General features: G+C 40.6%; 1 protein-coding gene across 1 annotated transcript; it reads right to left on the bottom strand.

Annotated features, from left to right (window-relative positions):
• Nucleotides 1–926: 926 nt before the first annotated feature.
• On the bottom strand, nt 927–17,699 carry LOC116262400 (uncharacterized). The gene is made up of 13 exons (XM_031641740.2): nt 16,471–17,699; nt 15,523–15,686; nt 14,945–15,022; nt 14,209–14,288; nt 11,894–11,978; nt 10,958–11,377; nt 4,158–4,265; nt 3,899–3,966; nt 3,681–3,768; nt 3,529–3,600; nt 3,357–3,410; nt 3,177–3,267; nt 927–1,434 (listed from the first exon to the last, which is right to left on the bottom strand). Exons 1-12 carry the CDS (start codon nt 16,922–16,924, stop codon nt 3,187–3,189), a joined length of 1,752 nt encoding a protein of 583 aa, XP_031497600.1. The 5' UTR covers nt 16,925–17,699; the 3' UTR covers nt 927–1,434; nt 3,177–3,186.
• Nucleotides 17,700–20,271: the final 2,572 nt, after the last annotated feature.

Here is a 20,271-nt window from a genome sequence, read left to right as displayed (position 1 = left end):
CGCTCCTAAAAACTCGGCTCGTGCTCAACTCGTTTATAGGCGAGCTAAGTTCATGCTTACAAAAGTACTCGAAACAATAAACAAGTTGAGTTCGAGTTTTAAGAACTCGACTCGACTCGCAAAGGAATTATATATAATATTGCCAAAACCAGTTTCACAAGTTACCCAAGTTAAATAGTTACATGAATTAAATGAGTTATCACTTACACGAGTTAACACCTAATCAAGTAAATGGGTTAAATGAATCGAGTTTGCGCTTGATTTTGTATAGTCAAGTTCAGCTCGAACTTGCTATAAGAAGCTCGAGCTCGAGTTTTTTGAGCCGAGTAAAACTCGAGCTGACCAAGCTCGAGCTCAGCTTCGCTCGTGTGGAGCCCTAAGTGTAGCCCCGATACCCATACCCATACCATAACTGATCGGTCTAAATGTCGCACTATCAGTGTGTGCTCAGTCTGATTCACTTACGACAACATGCAAGACACTAGAGTTAACTCAAAGGTGCATCATAAGACCACCTAATTTTTAAAGCAGCCATAAGCCCTAGGAACAGGAAAACGGGATGGTTTCCTCTGTCGCAAACCACCATTGTGCCCAAATGAGTGCTATACAAATAGGCACCAAATGAGCATGTATGAAACGAATCAGTGGCAAATTGATTCAATTTCATTAGTTAAAATGGATGACATGAGTTTGTTTTTATTATTTTTAAGAACTTATAAGATTTGACTTATTTTAATTTTTTATATTTCCTTTAGTATTTTAAAAATCGATTTAATAATTTTTATGGGCAACTTGGCTAAAAAAGGTTCCCTTACGCAAGACCAAAAAATGCCCGTTGCATGTTAAAGCTAACCAGAAGGGCAGCGCACTACCTTATTTCAGTTAAAACCTTAAAAAAAAAAAAAAAAAAAAAGAACCCTGGCTCATATCCAAATATTTCCTTCTCTTGAAATGAACAGGAAGGTTCATTTGACTAGAACAATCAATAGATACAGAGAATCAAACAGTGACTAGCAGACTCACCCTAAATCCATGTTCAATTCATAGCAGAGTACAGACTGTTCCCCTTGAAATACTGCCACATATAGCAATTATTCGCTCATCATAGGTACATAAAACGCACCCGAACATAATTCCAGCCTCCGTTAGCTCACATAATTTTGAAAGCTACGTGCGTCTAAAAGCTTTAATTAGCTACCTTCCTTTGGAAAAGGAGACCAGAAAAAATGAGGTGCCAAATACAAAACAAAACCATTCGATGATCTTCTATGTACAAGGGGTTCTGTGTGGAATTTTTGAAAGATACCTTTCCCCCAAGAGGTCTCGCAAGCCTTCATCTTGAATCAAAGAATCTTATTACCTTCATCTGCAGAAGACTCCTTCGGAACTGAAAATGTATTACCAGGTTCCTGAAGCTCGCATCATCCTCATCATCTAAACGGAAGTAAGGCAAATTAGTAAACAGGTTTTAGTACTCGTACATGAATTCTTAATGGAAGGAAAAGATTTGTTGGTTTATCACATCAAGACTGGGATAATACTCATAGATGGATTCACAAAAAGAGGCTTCCTTTTAGACTAGGGTCCTAAAACTGAATTCTTTTAAGAAGAAGAGATAGAAAAAGAAAATTAAGAAAAGTTGATTGGTGATTTCCCCACATCTTGGATTCTGTCCTCGTTCTTCCTTCATATCAGTTCCTTAACATGAGTAACGCAAAGAAAATTTGGACTGTGAAGAGAGCAAAGGATAACTAGCTATCATCATTACCATGGTCTCAAATTTGAGGAAATATGCCAAATATATGATGTTGTTCCAATGATATCGGACATCTCCAAAGAGACAAAATATATGATGTCGCAAGAATAGTATGTAATGAAATTCAGATCAAAATCCAAAAAGATCATGAACACCACAAAGAAGATAAAGATAATGGTTTTTGCCTCCTCCAAGTGCCATGGTCTAAAGAGATTTAGAATTGTCATCTCTACCTTTATCCTGCCCTAGGTTGAAATGACTTGGTGAACAACATCATGCTTATGAGGCCATGAACCAAAATATGGATAAGCAAGTGGTTCCATCATTCCATGTACTAGTATCCAATATATACAGTCATTATGACACTTTGTATCTACGCTGCTAACAGTTTGAATCCATTATCAAAATAGGAAAAAATCTCTTTCCTACTTCTGATTCCTTCAATTTTTGTTGCCTATCATGAACAGGCTCAGATAACCAACTGTTGAATCAGATCTTATAATGTAAACTGTTGCTTCTCTCAGTCTGTGCCTCCTATTTGTGTGAGTAGGAGAATCTCACTGCCTCAGTAAAAACCGGAACCACCACACCCTCCTTCTCTTTCCTTCCTCCTTTTCCCTGCCCCTACGGTGCAAGGCTGTATTGGTGCCTTGGGGATACACCTGTGCTGTGTGTTAACTAATACATTGTATCTCCTCATTTGCAGCACAAGGGGCAATGCCTTGGTTCAAACCAACAACCGACCGCCTACCGGCCACTGACCCTACTATTGTGTCGACATCCCTCAGGGATGTGCTTGTTCTGCATGACAACTAATGCATCGCTGCCTCCCCATTTGCAGCACAAGGGGCAATGCCTTGGCTCGAACCAGCAACCGGCTGCCTACCGGCCACTGACCCTAATCGTGGACCGACACTCCTCGGGGTTCATACCAGATTCTATTCAATATTCTATCATCTGGTCATTTAGTCCTAAAGAATTGTCCTTGCACTCAGTCTATCTCCAATTATCTGCTTGTGAAGTCAATAAACAAATTTTCTTTCCACTTTTAATCAGTGAATTTTCCAAACTCTGACACTGAATAAGCCATGCAGATGCTGCAGAACATAGATTCATGCGTAAACTACGTGTATGGTGAGTTAAGATTGAGAATTGCATGGAAGGTATCTGTTCACCTCATAAAGTAGAATTAGGAAAAAAAATTTCAAGTGTACTACTAATTCTGCTAAAAATGAAAAAAAGGATACTAAATAAACCTAATCTCATTTTAGGTAGTAATATACTATCCAATTCAAGTCCAAAATCATCATTTTCAAATGCCAGACATTCTAAAACTTAGTCATCGTGTGCGAGAAGTAACCCTCCATCATTATCAGCACCATAAAAACCACGCAGAAGTATTACAAACCAACAACATTACCAGGTACCATCTACACCAGTTCTGTTGACAATGGTTGAGAGTTGAGAAGCCTCTCTAGTTCATCATTTGCCTCAGCCTGTTCCTTCCAACGCTATTGATCCACCAACATGCATAGGAATCCAAACAACCATTCAATGTTATAAATCAGTGTAATTCTTGAGTGGTTATCATGTAACAAACCTGTTCAAGATTCTCAAGCTCCATAATCCGCTCTATTTGTTCTGCAATGGATTCCTGCATGTCCACAATCAGCAGATGAACTTCTCTAATTCTTGAATGAATTACAAACACACATGTCTAGATATTGAAAATGTATTTGCATTCAAATAAGTTGAATGACAGTAATACTCACAGCATTATTCGCTGCCTCAGCAGCCAGAACATCAGAATCCATTTCCACTTCAATTTCAATCATGGATGAAATCTGACCAACCAAAGCCAGAATATCTTGAAGAATGTATGATGATTGAATGTAGAAGAAGAAACCTCTTCTTAACAACTCACTCTAGCATAGCTATCAATCAGTTCGATTCTTGCTCTGAGGGAATTCTCCAAGCTTTCCCGAACCTTCTTCACTCTACTTCGCCGTGCACTGTGAAATGACAAAGGTTAAGGTTTAGATAAAAGGCCAAAATAGTTTACCTGGACTGCCAGGACTATTTATCAAAGCCCTACCAAGCCAGGCAACAATCTAATAGCACTTAATGCAATCAAGGCGTTACCGGTAAGAAGTCTCCCCTACTGCTATAATTTTGTTTTCCAATTGACACATGCGAGCTAACATCCACACCTTCAGGAAGAAACAGAAATATAAAACTTTAGCATCTCTACCTGCCATTGGAACCAATAGCGTCATTCTCAAAAATTATGATACGTATATTCTGTGGATCTCATCCAAGTACTAAACAGCTAATAATTTAACATATGATTAGCTCAATGCATTATAAGTCACAGACCATCAATTCTCAGAAAAAAGAGTACCTCTTTTTCTGCAGCCTGAGTAAGCTCATTAATGCGAGCCTGTAGTGTATCATACTGAGAGAAGAGTTGTTGCTTAATAGCAACTGCATCAACTGTCCTCTGAGGAAGCTGTAATCAACAAACGAAATGAGAAGAAGAGTCGGAAAAAAAAAGGTGGTGATTTTGCAATAAACGAGATTATTCTGGCTTAAATTTGTTTCATACTGATGCACACACCTATTAGAAAAAGCATCGTTCCCCAGGGGGACAACATAAAAGTCCAATACTGGGTGTTTATGTGCAATTTTTGAACCTGTGTGTAAATATGAATGTGGAATGGTGAGAAAAACAGTGAAATGCAGGTACTAGACATGGCACAATTGAAAATTCAAGTGATCAGATTAAATAATAATCCCACTACAGGTATCGGTTTCCTTGATTCCAACTTAGATGCTCGTATTAGGTTTCCAAAATTGTAGTCTATGATAAAATGCAGTTCATTCTGGAGGAAAGCATAAAAATCTATGTGATGAACTGCATCCAAGAGATTGACTGGGTCAAAGTCCATAATAGACAAGGAAATTTTGCTCCAAGAGGAAAAATACATCAACAGTTTACAGTAGCTAAAATATAAGGCGCTGCAGATGTTGTTCAGTAGGATATTCTGCTCTAGTTCCGGGGAGTAAAGAGCCCTATTTCTGAGGAACTCAGACCACAAGAAAGCTTGAGTCTCCAAGTTATTAACTGGAATGCAGGCTTAACATGGGACCCAACAGTAGGTTGCAGGTCTTTCAAATTTAAATACGAGAACCAGATCTTACTAAGGAGTTTCATTATTTCTTAGTTTACTTTGATCTAAGCTCCTCAGGGTTTGAGATTACACCCTTATGCTCTGACCCTAAATCAGACCTTTTGTCAATGAAAATGAATGAGAATCTCAAGTATGGATTTAGGACTGTAGTAAGACAGTTTAAAGAACCACGGAATTAATGTGGAACTTTTGCCACATCAGCAAAAGCATACAACATAAAATCCATGGATCTAAAATCTGAAGTAATCAAATACCACATATTAGATAATCATATGAGAAGAAATGCATTTTATTCAGTACCATCTACACACTTATTCCTGAGTTTATCTCAATTCTTTCTTTCAATTCATCAGATCTGTATCCGATTTGAAAGAACATTTAAACTATTATTCATTGTTAGAATATGTTGCTGTGGGAACCGGATCCATTCCTGGACCCGGTTCTATGGGGCGCGGGTACCGAGGCGGGCTCGGTACCCTAGGCGGCTTCTCCTCTCTCCCTCTTTATATTGTCACTTGTGTTTAGTGTTGAATTAAGTGAAATATAATTTTCTCTCTCCTAGGGTTGCGGTGTGCCCCTAGGTCAGAGCCTCCCCGTGGTTTTTCACCTCTTTCTGAGGTTTTCCACGTAGATTGTGTGTTCGTTCTCCACTCTCTCTCTTTGTGGTTCGTGTTTCTACATGGTATCAGAGCCAGCGGAGTTGGAGAAGCGTTTTTTCCGAGGATCGTCAAGTTTTTTCGTCGCCCGACGCCGTTGAAGTTCCGGCGCCGCCGCTGCTGCCCGTGTGACGTCGCCCTGCTCTGCCGCCGCTGTCCTTTGTTCCGCCGCCGCCGTCCTCTGTTCCGGCGTCGCTGCTGCCCTTGTGACGTCGCCCTGCTCTGCCGCCGCCGTCCTCTGTTCCGCCGCCGCCGTCCTCTGTTACGCCTCCGCGGTCCTCCGTTCGCCCCGTTCTTTGTTCCTGCCACCGTGGGTGGCCTCTGTGTTGCGCCGTCGCCTGCTTCCCGTTGCCGCTGCCTCATTCCCGCCGCCCTCGCCGCTGCCTCCTTCCCGTCGCCGTTGCCTCATTCCCGCTGCTGTGCCTCTTGTTGCTGTGTGCTTGTTTGTGATGGCAGAAGCGATGGGGACTCAAAAAGATGCCGTTCTTGACACGGGCAGCGCCTCCAAGACTGAGAACGTGCCGATCCAGGTCACCTCCATCCGTCTGACCAAGGACAATTACCTATCTTGGTCTGCCGCTCTCGAGATTGGGATTACTAGACGTGGGCGTTGGAGGACAGCCAAGTGAAGGTGTGGATTATCAGCTCCGTGTCATCCGATATTCAGCCCCTCATTCTGCGGAAGCCGACCTCTTTTGATATGTGGACTGTGCTTGCAAAGATGTATGGTCGCAAGAAGAGACATTTGCGCACCTATCAGATTAAACGCAGTATTTACTCTCTGACACAGGGTGATTTGTCTGTTGCTGCCTTCTATGCTGCCCTGAAGACCAAGTGGGAGGAGTTAGATTATCATGTGACTGATGAGTGGACATGCGGTTCAGATCATTCCCTCTACTGGGAAAAGGAATGGATGGACCGTACGTTTCTGTTTCTGGGAGGCCTGCGGGATGAATTTGAGTCTATTCGTAGCCAGATTCTTAATGGTGATGAGATTCCGGGGATAGAGGAAGTATATGCTCGTGTTGAGTCTGAAGAACAACGTCGCCAGGTGATGCATCTTGACACCGGTCATGGCCCTTCTGCCTTTGTCAGCCGTGCCTCAGGGACTGGGCAGCGTCCTGCCCGACATTGCACTCATTGCCACAAGTTGGGGCATTCGGTGGATTTCTGTTGGGATCTTCATCCCGAGAAGAGACTGGTCAGAGGTCGTCCTCCCTTTGGCAAGCGTAGCCCTTCTGTGTCTGATTCCAGTCAGAGCAATTCTTCTAGTGGTGCAAAGTCCAAGTTGTCCCCTGCTCAACTCAAGGAGCTACAGGCGTACATCAGCCGTCTATCTACTACCCCTGAGGAGTCCTCCACGTCTGAAGGGGCTCAGCTAGCCCAAGCTCTCGTTGCCTCGACTGATCAAGGTAACCCTTCTCTTGGTGATTGGATTGTTGATAGTGGAGCCACTCACCACATGACAGGGGACTCTAAACTCTTTCAAGAATATCAACTTTCCTCTGGCAAGCAACGCGTGTCTATGGCAGATGGGTCTTCTATCTCTGTGGCTGGGAAAGGGAGCTTGTCCCTGTTGAACAAATACCGTCTCCACAATGCCCTGCATGTTCCAAATATTCCTGTGAACTTACTCTCTGTCAGCAGTATTACTAAAGAATTAAACTGTAATCTGATTTTCTCTGCTGATCATTGTTCCCTGCAGGACTTGGTGACGGGGAAGAAGATTGGGATTGGTTCGGTTACTGATGGGCTCTACAGGCTGCCGGTACAAGTTGCTTCAGCATTGATTTCTGCCACGAGTGGTCACTTGTCTGGTGTGAACGATAGATCTACTGTTCTGCGATGGCACGAGCGTCTTGGACATCTACCCTTCCAGTTAATAAAGAAGTTATTTCCTCATTTGTTTGCTTCTGTCTCAATTGACTCCTTCGCTTGTGAAGTGTGTCAATTGGCTAAACATGTCAGGGCTTCGTACCCTATTTCTTTGAATAAAACCACTCATCCGTTTGCCTTAGTTCATTCCGATGTTTGGGGTCCTTCTGGAGTACCCACGTGTGGTGGTTGTCACTATTTTTTGACGCTTATTGATGATTACTCTAGATGTACGTTCGTGTACTTGTTGCGAGAACGTAGTGAGGTTCCAGCAGTTGTGAAAAACTTTGTTGCCTTTGTTGAGACTCAATTCCATACTACTGTTCAAGCTTTCCGTACGGATAATGCAAGGGAATATGTCTCCCAATCCCTTGATGAATTCTTGAAAGGCAAGGGTATTGTTCATGAAACCTCTTGTAGTTATACCCCTCCTCAAAATGGTATAGCTGAACGTAAAAATCGTCATCTATTGAATGTTACCCGGGCCATTATGTTCCAACGTCATGTCCCGAAGCGGTATTGGGGTGATGCACTTCTCACTAGTGCACATCTCATTAACCGTATGCCTACTAGGGTGTTGGATGGTCAGTCTCCTTATTCTACCCTGTGGCCCACTCAGAATCCGTGGCCTCTTACTCCTCGTGTCTTTGGGTGCAGTTGTTTTGTGCATAATCATAGCCCTACTCTCAAAAAACTTGATCCCCGGTCTATTAAAGGAGTTTTCTTGGGGTACTCTTCCACTCAGAAGGGGTATAAATGTGTGGATCCTACTACTTCCAAAGTGTATGTTTCGAGGGATGTCACATTTCATGAACATGAGTCATATTTTTCGGTGAATCCTCTTCAGGGGGAGTGTCTTGGGAACAAAGGGGAAGAGTATTCCTCTAATCAGCTAATTCAGTTTATGGAGTTTTTGGATTACAAGGTTAGTCCCAGTGTGATTGACACGGTCACGGTCAGTAATGAGAAGGGCAGCCATATGGAAGGGGTCACGGTGGATGCTCAGCCCATTGTTGCCCGGGATCACTTGTTTGGCCAGGTTTATGTCAGAAAGGAAAAAGCTACAGTGGAAGATGTTGGTGATGAGGATAGAACCAATCCCAATCCTGTGATCTCCCCGGATGACCCAAGTCCATCGAATGAAGAGCTCCCCATTGCTGTGCGCAAAGGCACCAGGTCATGTACTTCTCACCCTATTCAGAGATTTGTTTCTTATGCTAAGCTCAGTACAAATTACAAATGTTTTATCACAACCTTATCCAAAGTTGTTATTCCCAGGTCGGTGGATGATGCTAAGGATGATCCCAAGTGGTTACATGCTATGACAGAGGAGATGGGTGCGTTAGCTAAGAACAAAACATGGGAAGTTGTTGATATCCCTAAAGGGACACACTTAGTTGGCTCTAAGTGGGTTTACAACGTGAAGTACAAACCTGATGGCACTGTAGATCGATATAAAGCTCGTTTGGTTGCAAAGGGGTTCAGCCAGAAGTATGGGATCGACTATCTTGAGACCTTTGCCCCTGTTGCAAAGTTGAAGACCGTGAGGGTTATTCTTGCTCTTGCTGTGCACAGGAAGTGGCGCATGGACCAGCTTGATGTTAAAAATGCGTTCTTGAACGGCCATCTGGAGGAAGAAGTCTATATGAGCATGCCTCCCGGGTATGTTCAAGAGGGAAAATGTTGTCACCTCAAGAAAGCTTTGTATGGCTTGAAGCAGTCGCCTAGAGCTTGGTTTGAGAGACTAAGGATCGTTATGAAGTCTACTGGGTACAAGCAAGGAAATGGAGATCATACCCTATTCATAAAGCAGAGAGGTGGTCTGGTGAGTCTTCTCCTTGTCTACGTTGATGATATGATTGTCACGGGCAGTGACGAAGAAGAAAACAGAAAGATGAAGGAGAGATTAGCTAAAGAATTCGACCTCAAGGATCTGGGTAAGCTGAGATACTTTCTGGGGATAGAGATTGCTCGATCAGAGACAGGGCTGGTTATGAATCAAAGGAAGTACACTCTTGACTTACTAAAGGAGACAGGCAAACTTGGTTGTAGGCCCTATCTTACTCCTATAGAGTCGGGAACTAAGATAAGTATCAAGACGGGCACTATTCTGGATGAGGAAGGAAAAGGGCGATATCAGAGGCTAGTAGGTAAGCTTATCTATCTTACTCTAACTCGCCCTGATATCACGTATGCGGTAAATGTGCTAAGTCAATTTATGCATGCTCCCACGGATTGTCACTGGAAGAGTGCAGAAAGAGTGTTGGGATATCTAAAGAATGACCCAGGAAAAGGACTGTTGTATGCTCGACAAGACAAACTTACTATTGAGGGCTACTCAGATGCAGATTGGGCAGGTTGCACTGACACAAGGAGGTCTACTACAGGGTATTGTATCTTTCTTGGAGGTAACCTAGTTGTTTGGAGAAGTAAGAGGCAAGAAGTATGTTCGAGGTCTAGTGCTGAGGCTGAGTACAGGGCTGTTGCAATGGGGGTTACAGAGATGCTGTGGCTGAAGATTCTTTTGACTGATATTGGTGTGGAACTGGGAGATAAAATGAAGATGTACTGTGACAACAAGTCTGCGATTAATCTTGCCAATAATCCAGTTCTACATGACAGGACCAAACATGTGGAGATTGACCGTCATTTTATCCGGGAACGCATTGACTCAAAGGAGCTGATTCTGCCATATATGAAGTCTGAAGATCAAGTTGCAGACGTCCTAACTAAAGGGCTTTGTACTTCTTCATTCGAAAAGAATGTTAGCAAGCTTGGCATGTTTGACATGTATGCCAAGCTTGAGGGGGAGTGTTAGAATATGTTGCTGTGGGAACCGGATCCATTCCTGGACCCGGTTCTATGGGGCGCGGGTACCGAGGCGGGCTCGGTACCCTAGGCGGCTTCTCCTCTCTCCCTCTTTATATTGTCACTTGTGTTTAGTGTTGAATTAAGTGAAATATAATTTTCTCTCTCCTAGGGTTGCGGTGTGCCCCTAGGTCAGAGCCTCCCCGTGGTTTTTCACCTCTTTCTGAGGTTTTCCACGTAGATTGTGTGTTCGTTCTCCACTCTCTCTCTTTGTGGTTCGTGTTTCTACATTCATAAATAAAAAGGCAGGGGGCTGTAACGTCAACACTCTCAGAGAAAAACCAAAAGAAAAAAGAAGACCGTATATGTGTGTTTATACTTTATATATAAGGTCCACACAAAATATACAATGAAGAGAGATATGAACTGTATCTATCGCGTGAGATCCGACCAGAAGTATGAGGTTTAAGGAGTGTGAGATGAGAAAAAGGTGGGCATTCAAATTTGTAGCTTGCCCTTGCACATACTTTTTCTCATATCCCACTCGAGATCTCACATCCATCAGACCTCACAAAATCGATGATGGACAGTGATCTGTAAACAGTCCATAATTTTCATACATTGGCTGGACAAGGATAATCATTTTCTGCTACCCAAGAAATCTAGCATACCTTTCTTAACTGTGGCAAAACCACCATGTTCACAGTAGTGCCTAAAAGAAATGAACCAGCAGCAGCCACTGCAATAATTTTAGGCAATGCAGGATCAATGATGCCCGATGCAGCATCTCCTGTAGCCAGCAAAGCAAGTAGTGGAAAAAGAACAGGAGGGTCAACCAAGGATGAAACTCTGCTTTTTTCAGGTGCTCTTAGTAACTGTGACTCCACGCCAGTTTTATGGTTGAATAAACTTAAAGGTTCTCCAGGATTATACCCAGGAATGCCTGGAATTAGCCGGAAAGGACCTATTCCTCGACTAGAATATGATGGTGCTGATAGAGCAACAGTTACTCTCTCCCCTTCTTGAGCTGGAAGCTCTGCTGTTTTTGTGGCAAATTTTTGTGTACGCGCTATACCACCAGGTGCACAAACCTGATAAAACATACAAAGTAAAAAATCAAACATAACTGCCTCCATGTCAATAGAAAAACAGAAAATGAAGGAAAGAACACCTTGACCAGTATTGCAGAAGAAACATTTAACAAGCAAATCAAGTTCTTTAGGAGAATTTAGTTTCTCATTCATTCAAAAATACTAGACACCGAAGTCCAAATCTCTAATGTCAATGTGCTTGGCATCAGGTGATAACTGATAACCAACACAAGAAACATAAAAGATGTTATGGAACAATTTAGAAGATCTTAATGTTAAACAAAAGTGCGCATTTTGAGTCTCATCTGGCGGATTCCCTTTCTTTAGTAGCATACCAGTATCACTCCATTATGCATGGCTCCGGGACATTATTTAATGAATTCAGTAGACCATAATGCATTTATATGAACTATAGATATGAGAAATATTAAAAAACATAGAAAAACAAAAACACATTGGAAAGAGAATGTGTTGTTAACAAGTAATATTTTATTTAGTCCAAGTAAAAAAAGATACCACAATTGAGTGCACAGCAGCAGGAATGGTACTTTTGAGTATCTGCAAGAGCCTCATTCCTTTCTCCCATGCTGGAATGTCAGTGCTGCGTTCGTCAGGAGGAGATCCTTAGAAACAGCAAGTGTACTACAATCAATCATATGAAACAATTATGCAGAAATTTTTTGGTGCCTTGTCCTGTACTACTAAAAGGTCAACAAAACCATTCATTAGAGAAATTGAACGCATTACATGGTTCTCCACCACCCCCACCAAATGTGTTCACTCTGTCATACAGACAAAACATAGTTCTGTCAAATAAGAAACAATGACGAACACACTTATCTGTTCAGATTAAATTAAAAACACGTTCATAGATGTTTTCTTATGTGCCTTCATATATCTGGTGCCAAAATATTTAGGAGTTACTTGTCAGATTAAGTGAACAACATGATCAGACATGTTTTCCAGTGTCCTGATATGTCTTGTTTCAAAATATTTAGGAGTTACCTGTTACTTTATACATACATGCATACATACATACATATTACATACATACATACATACATATACATATGAGGTGCATGGCTGGAAACAATAGACATATGTTGGGTAGGCACATTTCCCTTTATACACAAACACACACACATATATATACATAATGGGTCTGATTTTTCAAGTCATTTTGTGGATTGGCTAGAACCAACAGTTGTGGAAAGGAAAAACCAAACAAAAAGGGGAAAACGGAACTGTAGGTGAGAGAAAATAGGGTTGGAAAATCCAGATCCAAAATGGGACTGGTTGAACACATGACCAACATATATACATACGTATATAATATATATATATATATATATATATATATATATATATATATATATAGAGAGAGAGAGAGAGAGAGAGAGCGAGAGAGAGAGAGAGAGAGAGACTGCAATGAAAGGAATGCTCAACACTACAACCGGGAATAACCCAATGGCTCTTCTTTAACAATTTTTGCTTCTCAATGAACAAATTCTACATCAGTTACTTAATGTTCATATTTGAAGATGCTGATATTTTCTACCTGGCCATTCAACATTATACATGTTGCCGAGGACACGCAAAATTAACAGGTACATCTAAAATGTTACAACATATTATGCAACGCTCATGCTAACAAAAGTTTTAGTATATCATGGCAAGTGGCAACACTTATAGTCTTATACTAACAAGAGCAGGTACCATCTCATAATTTCACGAGAATCTCTCTCTCTCACTCTCTCTCTCTCTCTCACACACTCTCTTTCTCTCTACCCTCAGTTATATGGACATCCCATGGTTTTCATACGTACATATCTCAACCTGAGCCTTTGATATTTACTAATTACTACAAATTGCATCTTGGTCAATAACCTATCTCAAGGTGATGCCCTTAGAAAGGGGCTTCATTAATTTCATGATTCTCATCCAATTCATGTTATGGACTAAATATCAATCTTAGGACTACACATAACATTCTACATGCACCACACTTGAGTAGTAAAACTGCCAACTATTGTAAAATGCATACTCATGATCCACAGTAAACATCTACAACATTTGCATGTCTCAACCTGAATATCATCACAATGGCTATAGATCTTATCTTATTTTCACAGAATAGTTTGCATCCAATTGTGCATGTTTAACATTTTTTATCGCGATGAACATTAGGATTTCAGATAGAGGTTAAGATTAAGAACCAAAATATGTCATTTTCATTTGATAAAGATTCAGAATTTAGATTTGCGTGCATATGAGATGTGATTACGTACCTATATATATATATATATATATATATATATATATATATAAACACACATAGAGACAGCTGTGTCCCTGCAACTTTGCTCTGCACCCACACCCATTTGACACAGAATATTAGTTAAGTCCACATGGGCATCATTTTTTAACCCTTGCTTTCTATAAACCCTCTAGCTAGAAACAATGCTTCATTTAGTCAGCAAACTACAATAAGAAAACCTCATTATGGTGCTAAGGTCGTGGAGAACTATTGTCATCCTTTTATCTTTTTTTATTGTTTGTTTGGTACAGCAACAAAATATACTTTTAAGACCCAGCACCGACAACCTTTGGACAGGTCAGAAGGAGGGATCATTTTGGTCCTCATGTGACCTGAAACAAGAGTTTCTGCTGAACCCTAGTGCTATAAAGTTATAAACATCAATCTAGCAGTAGCTTGTTGGAAGTTTCAAATAATAAGTGAATTCCTTCTCCAACAGTAACAAAACCATACCGTTCAAAAACAGCAAATTTTCTAGAAATATATTCCTTGTATAAGAAAATCAGAGACTGACCTGATAGCTTCAGAGCTAATGCTGACGATATCACCAGAAAATAGCTCATATTGATAGCGGCATTTTGAGCAAGCAGCTACCTGCACAAAATCTTATGATTTCAAATTTTACTCAAAGTAGCAAAATCAGCTCAAAAGCTGAAAAATATCATTGAAATTTCCTATGCTAACTGATACAGCTTTCCATTAAATGTGAATGAAGAGAGTGAAACAGGGAAAAATGTTCAGTCAATTTCATATGACATACAAAGTATCCACCACAAAAAATATGGGACAAGATAAAAAGGACGATGCAACCAAAAATTTAAATTTCATATATGCACATAAACTACCCCACAGATTAAGTATAATTACTTGAAAACTACTTACAGAAATAAGTGTCATGTTCCCCCTGAACTATAATTTCAACATCTAGTCAAACTGCATGTAATGATTGTCTGCCCTACTTAGAAGATAACAAAGTTTCCAGAAAATCAATCATTCTAGTGAGTGAATCCTCTACTTACAGCACAACTGGATGAACAAGTTTCACCCTCTTGGTCCTTTAAAAAGCAATGAAATTTGGTAGTATAATAACAAAATTCCAAATTGGGTGTTATCTGCCAATAGATAATGATACTAGCTAACTAATCTAGGGATCAAATATAGATTTTGGATCATCTGAGATACATGCTGATTCATGGCTTGGGAACCAGGACAAACATACAATGATATGACAAATACTAAATCTTACGCACTTGTGTACCATGTTGAGGTTGCGCAACAGCAATGGCTATCATGCAACTTGGGCATCTGACAACCTTCCCAAAAGGCACCTGCAAAATCGTTCAAGTTCTTGAACAACCTAAGACAACCTTGTAATTAAGGACAGCAGTCAGAAGCACGAAAACATTAAACATTAAAGGATTCAAACTTGATAATTTGTATAATGACTCTACCTTCATAATGAGAAAAGGAAGCAAAGACATTGCAAAATGAACGAAGCATGGTAATAAAGGCGGACAAATTGCATGCATGAAAAAAAGAAAGTTGTGATTTGTTAAAGAGTCAAAAAAAGGATGAAAAAAGATGGAAATGATTGGTGACAGAGAACTGTAAACTTCAATGGCAGAAATAGAATGCCTATGCGGAAGTATTCAATGGAACAGAAGTGCATATTCCTCAATACCTACCCTTTCCAAAAGGAAAGGGCAAATGTTAAACATAAGCAATGTATGAACGACAATTGAGACAAAAGGTTCAAAGTAAATCAATTTCAAAAGATTCAAATTAAGTAAATTTTCTTTGGTGAACGACCAATGAACATCCCAATTACCTCCTCCCCTGATAAAACTCCAACACGGGAGAGATCTGAAATTATCTGTATTGCATCAGATACACGCATACATGCTGCAAGGCCTAGGATCATACATGCATAAGTCCTTACATCAGGCCGAGGCCACCTCCAAATCCGAACCGAGGAGCCCATCTCACGCATTTCTGTTTTGTCATTACAAATACGTGTCAGATTCAAACTATTGCCTCAAACAATTGAGTCACAGTCGCATCAAATCCCCCATCACAAGTATTTACCTTGTTGAGTTATAGAAGTACAAGATATAGAAATTTCAAATACTAGTCAAACATAACAGATTAATTGCTCTAGAGTTGCATGTATGCTAATTACATACAACTTACAAAGACAAAATAACCATCGTACTTACTGATCACCCAAGATCTGCTGTTTTATAACATCACACAGACACAGAAGAAGATAAAAGAGACATCTGATACTTGGGACTTGTGAGTTATGAGCTTGTCAACGACGCAATCTACAGAGCCGCGATTAGTCACAATACCCATACGCAGATACTTCTTTCAATTTGGGTTAGCACGAATAAGACTAATAGGAAGCTCAACAAAATGGCAGGGCTGAGACTTGATCCAGGTCTTCAAATTGACATCATTTACATTCTCCTCTTACCACCTATGGTAGTTAACATCCATCCGCAGATACCTTTTTTTTTTTCTCTTAAGAACAAGCCTTCCCCACTATTTACTATCATAAAACTGCAATTGAAACACCTTACAGTATCATCTTGACTCGGTAATCTCTTCGATTGCAATTTGCAATTATGCACTGGCCTTGTATAACTATAGTAGTAAACTTGGTTCCTTGAATTCGCGCGTCATATTTTCAGGACGCCACCCAATGCCACATAAAAGATGCGGTAACTCTACAAAATAAAATAAGAAACAGAAAAGAAGGAAAGTTGAGAAAGACCTCTTGACTGAAGGACAGCAGGATCAACGCTTCGCCGCATTGCGGAAAAGATGGAAATGGCGAGGTCCGCGTTGTTGTGATCGATGGCAGCAGACAGAACGGCGCAGCAGTCAGAAACACTCAACGTACCACCACCACTCTCGGGTCGCCTCTCCTCCCCGATGAGGCGCAACGCCTGATCGGCATCTATGGCGCCGGACACCAGACTCAGAAGCTCGTGGTCCAGCAAACTAGCATCGCTCTTCTTGCTGGGCTCAGAACCCCAGGTTTCTTCCTTCGTTGAGGCTCTAACGTTGAACCATCTCTTGGAGGGAAAGAAAGAGAAGTTGGTGGTCGTGCGACCGAGAAGATTGGTGTGAGTCCTTGGAGGAACGCCATTGCTGGTGGTTGGAGTCGGCAGGGGGCTAAGTAGAGGGGAGGTGAGTCTCCCGGAGGCACCCACATGGAGAGCCATTTCTTTTCTGGAAGTAGTGACCTCAGCGCCTGAGGGGCTGAAGCAGGGAGGGCCTCCTCCTCCCCCTCCTGGTTGTTTGGGCGCGCTTCTCTCGACGTTCCGTCGTATGAAAATGGATGAGACGTGAATGGTTGTGGATAAGACACATGGATATGGGTTTCCAAATAATTCCCACGTTACGTTAATTCACTTTAATGAGTTACTCAAAAAATTTTAAAATATTTCATTCAAATGTCAAATTTGCCCACTCTAATAAAATGTGATGTTTCTTTTAAACGAAAAATCCCACGCCCTTCCTTCCCGCCGTTCCTTCTCATCCTCCATTCTCATTGGACAGGCATATCCGGCGAAGGGCTGAACCTGACTGAAGCCATGCCCTGCACTATCTGTTGATGTGTTAGCGAAAGACGCTGATGTATCCAGAGAGGAAACGAGGAGCTCCTCGCATTGCTTCTTAGTCTGCACAAGCCATGAGTTGAGCAACTAATTCTCCTTCTTCAGCTTCTCATTCTTGTTTGAGAGGTTGGAGAATCGGATGCCGGAGAATTGTTGTTGCCTCTCCAGGAACCAGAAGAGGATGTGGACGACGAGATATGGTCCTCGCTGGAATTTGATGGCGACGAACATGGTTGTCGGGCGAGCTTCCCGCAAACAGTTGCAGGGCTCCGAGCAGAAGGGCCTTCCTCCGATGGATTTTTTTTTTTTAAGGAAAGCTTTCTCTCCTCATCGGTAATTGCAGTTCGTCAAGCCCCACATATCGAAAATGATCTTTAGAAAGGCCTACACATTAGGTTATAAAGAATTAGAATTTCTTCCACCGGACGAATTAGTTATTTCTTTCAAAATAAAAAGAAGAAGAAGGCCCAATAATTCTTCGTCCCTAAAATCGAAAGCGAACGAAATAAAAGGATGAAACAATTCACGATCATTTTTCAGGTGCAAACCATTAAAATAAGATTGTCAGTCATTGAGACATTATGTAAACCTTACTAGCTAGGCTTCATCATTGGGAAATGAGAATCATCCCCAGTAATTGGGATCTATCCCTATGCTCAAAAGCCATCAGCTGCATTTGAAAATGTCAAGGGAAACAAATGGAAGCAACAGTATCTCTTAAATCTTTCTCTACCAGAAGAAGATGAAAGAAAATGAATGTACATATTAAGCTGTCGAACGAAGCTAGAGAGTGTCTGCCAAACTCTCAGGTTTCCGAACCATGAAGGTGCCACCACTTCCCCCCTCGAGAGATGATCTCCTTTATCTCCGGGACTTCAACGGCCAGCTGGTATGTCTTGGTTGAAAAGGGCGTCGGTGCCGACCTTTTTCGCCTCCCCATGGCCATCGGCTCTTGCCATTCTCCAACGGATGGTCGTACTTGCAGTCACCTCTCGCGGGACGGCGACGAGCAAGTGGCTTTCTTTTTCCTTAAAAAATTGGATTAAGTGGGCAAATTTGACATTAGAATGAATATTTTAATATTCTTCGAAAAGCGGCTGTTTGAGAAATAAAAGAAAAAGTTGAGCGCCTATTTGATGTTTCTTAAGACATAAGCATCAATTTGCTATTTGCACATTAGATGAGCGTTTTTTTGTGAATTTTTCTAAGAGAAATGAGACACTGTAAATGATAAAGTGCCCATGTCCTTAGTAATTTGATGGCAATAGCTTCCTAGTTTCTTAATTTTACTCTAAAAAAAATAGTTTCTTCGAAAAGATTCATATATCACACTTGTTAGTATGATCTTTCAACATTTGAACATCCTCCCGTTTCCGCTTTTTCACTAAGAAGAAATGGTTAAAAAACTGATAGACCAAGAATGTGAATTATGAACGGCTCTCCATATAAAAGTATTTTCCTTTTTATTGGTGACAAAATGGTCTGTTTAATATATTTTAATGTTAAAGTGTGTAGAAAATTTCAAGCAATAGGTAGTTCCCTGTGAATAGATTAAACTTGACCTTCTATTTGAAATTTGCAGTTGTTAACACAAAAATTCTACGTACCATAATTATGAATATAATGTGTCATTAATCAGACGACATTGTTATGAAGAATCATATCCTTAAAATTCGACATGAATCTCCAATATATGCTTCTAAATCGACTTAAAACTAAGCAACTAATGAACGCTCTTCCGTATGTGTAAGGTAAGATTCGTATCTAGGACAGAAGGATAGAAGAACACTTTGTCCGAACCATCTTGCACTATATTAAGGTAGTCCTCTCTGCATTTGTCCGTTACGTACTTTTGTTCAGTGTTTGATTCACATGGATAATTGCGTTTAAACTGAATGTTCTCTGTTTGGTTGATGGATAGTCCAAACACTACTCTGCAAACAATATGATTAATAATTGTCGTAGCAGAACCAGAAGAATAATGGAACTGAGAGGCTAGTAGAAATAATATGTGCTACTGTCCACCGTTTGATTGCAATCAGTGGGTTTTACCTTAAAATGGGACACTAGTGTTCATTCTCCCACTTTCTTCCAGCAATCAAGTGCTACCTATTACGCTGCATCTGTTGCTAGTTGTCAGGACTTTTAATGAAAGGGAACATACTCATGTACCTGAACCTCTTTCTAAAGCGTCACATGAAACACGTAAAGGCATACGGAGGCATATGTGGGCTTGCGTAGGCAATTGCCTTCATGTGGGCTTTGGGTTTTAGCATTTGTGCAGGATCATCATGCTAGCCATCAAGTTACCGTAGCATTCATCCGTTCATGTTAGCTATCAAGTTATCAGTTCATAAAACTGATATAAATAGACAAAACTAGTAAGTTTTTTCTTACATAAAACCATTTATTAGTAAGTGAAGTTAATTTGAAACCTTATAGTCCAAATCGTTGTTTCACAAAATTAACCATACAAATAGGACTTAACTTCTAGCCCAGAATTGTAAGAACTAGCACAACAAGATCATTTTTTTTCTTGTCTATATCAGATTTATAAGCTGACCAAGTGCTTAAAATCTTTACATATTGTTTGCATAGTTAAAATGATGTGCTTTGTGTCGATTTTGAGGTTTTTGAACATAGATGTAGCATCCATTTATTTTGTTTCTGAAACACGGTTCCAAGATATGAGTTTCTTCAGGTAAGAAATTCTGAAGAACAATGATAACAGACATTTTCTTTGTGAAATATGTTTACAAAGTTTGTTCTTAATTATTACCTAACCATGTTAAATCATTAACTACAGTTACTTTGGTACGCAAAAGATAAAGACTGGTTTGATAAACAACATGAGGCATGGTTCACAGTTTTGCCAAAACATCCATCTATTAGAGGGCATTGTTTCAATTTCCCTATATGAAAATTTTCTGATTTGCGATTAATCTAAAATA

This window comes from Nymphaea colorata, chromosome 10 (genome assembly GCF_008831285.2).
Source record: "Nymphaea colorata isolate Beijing-Zhang1983 chromosome 10, ASM883128v2, whole genome shotgun sequence".
Lineage (NCBI taxonomy): Eukaryota > Viridiplantae > Streptophyta > Magnoliopsida > Nymphaeales > Nymphaeaceae > Nymphaea > Nymphaea colorata.
This window is presented reverse-complemented; position numbering and strand designations above follow the sequence as displayed.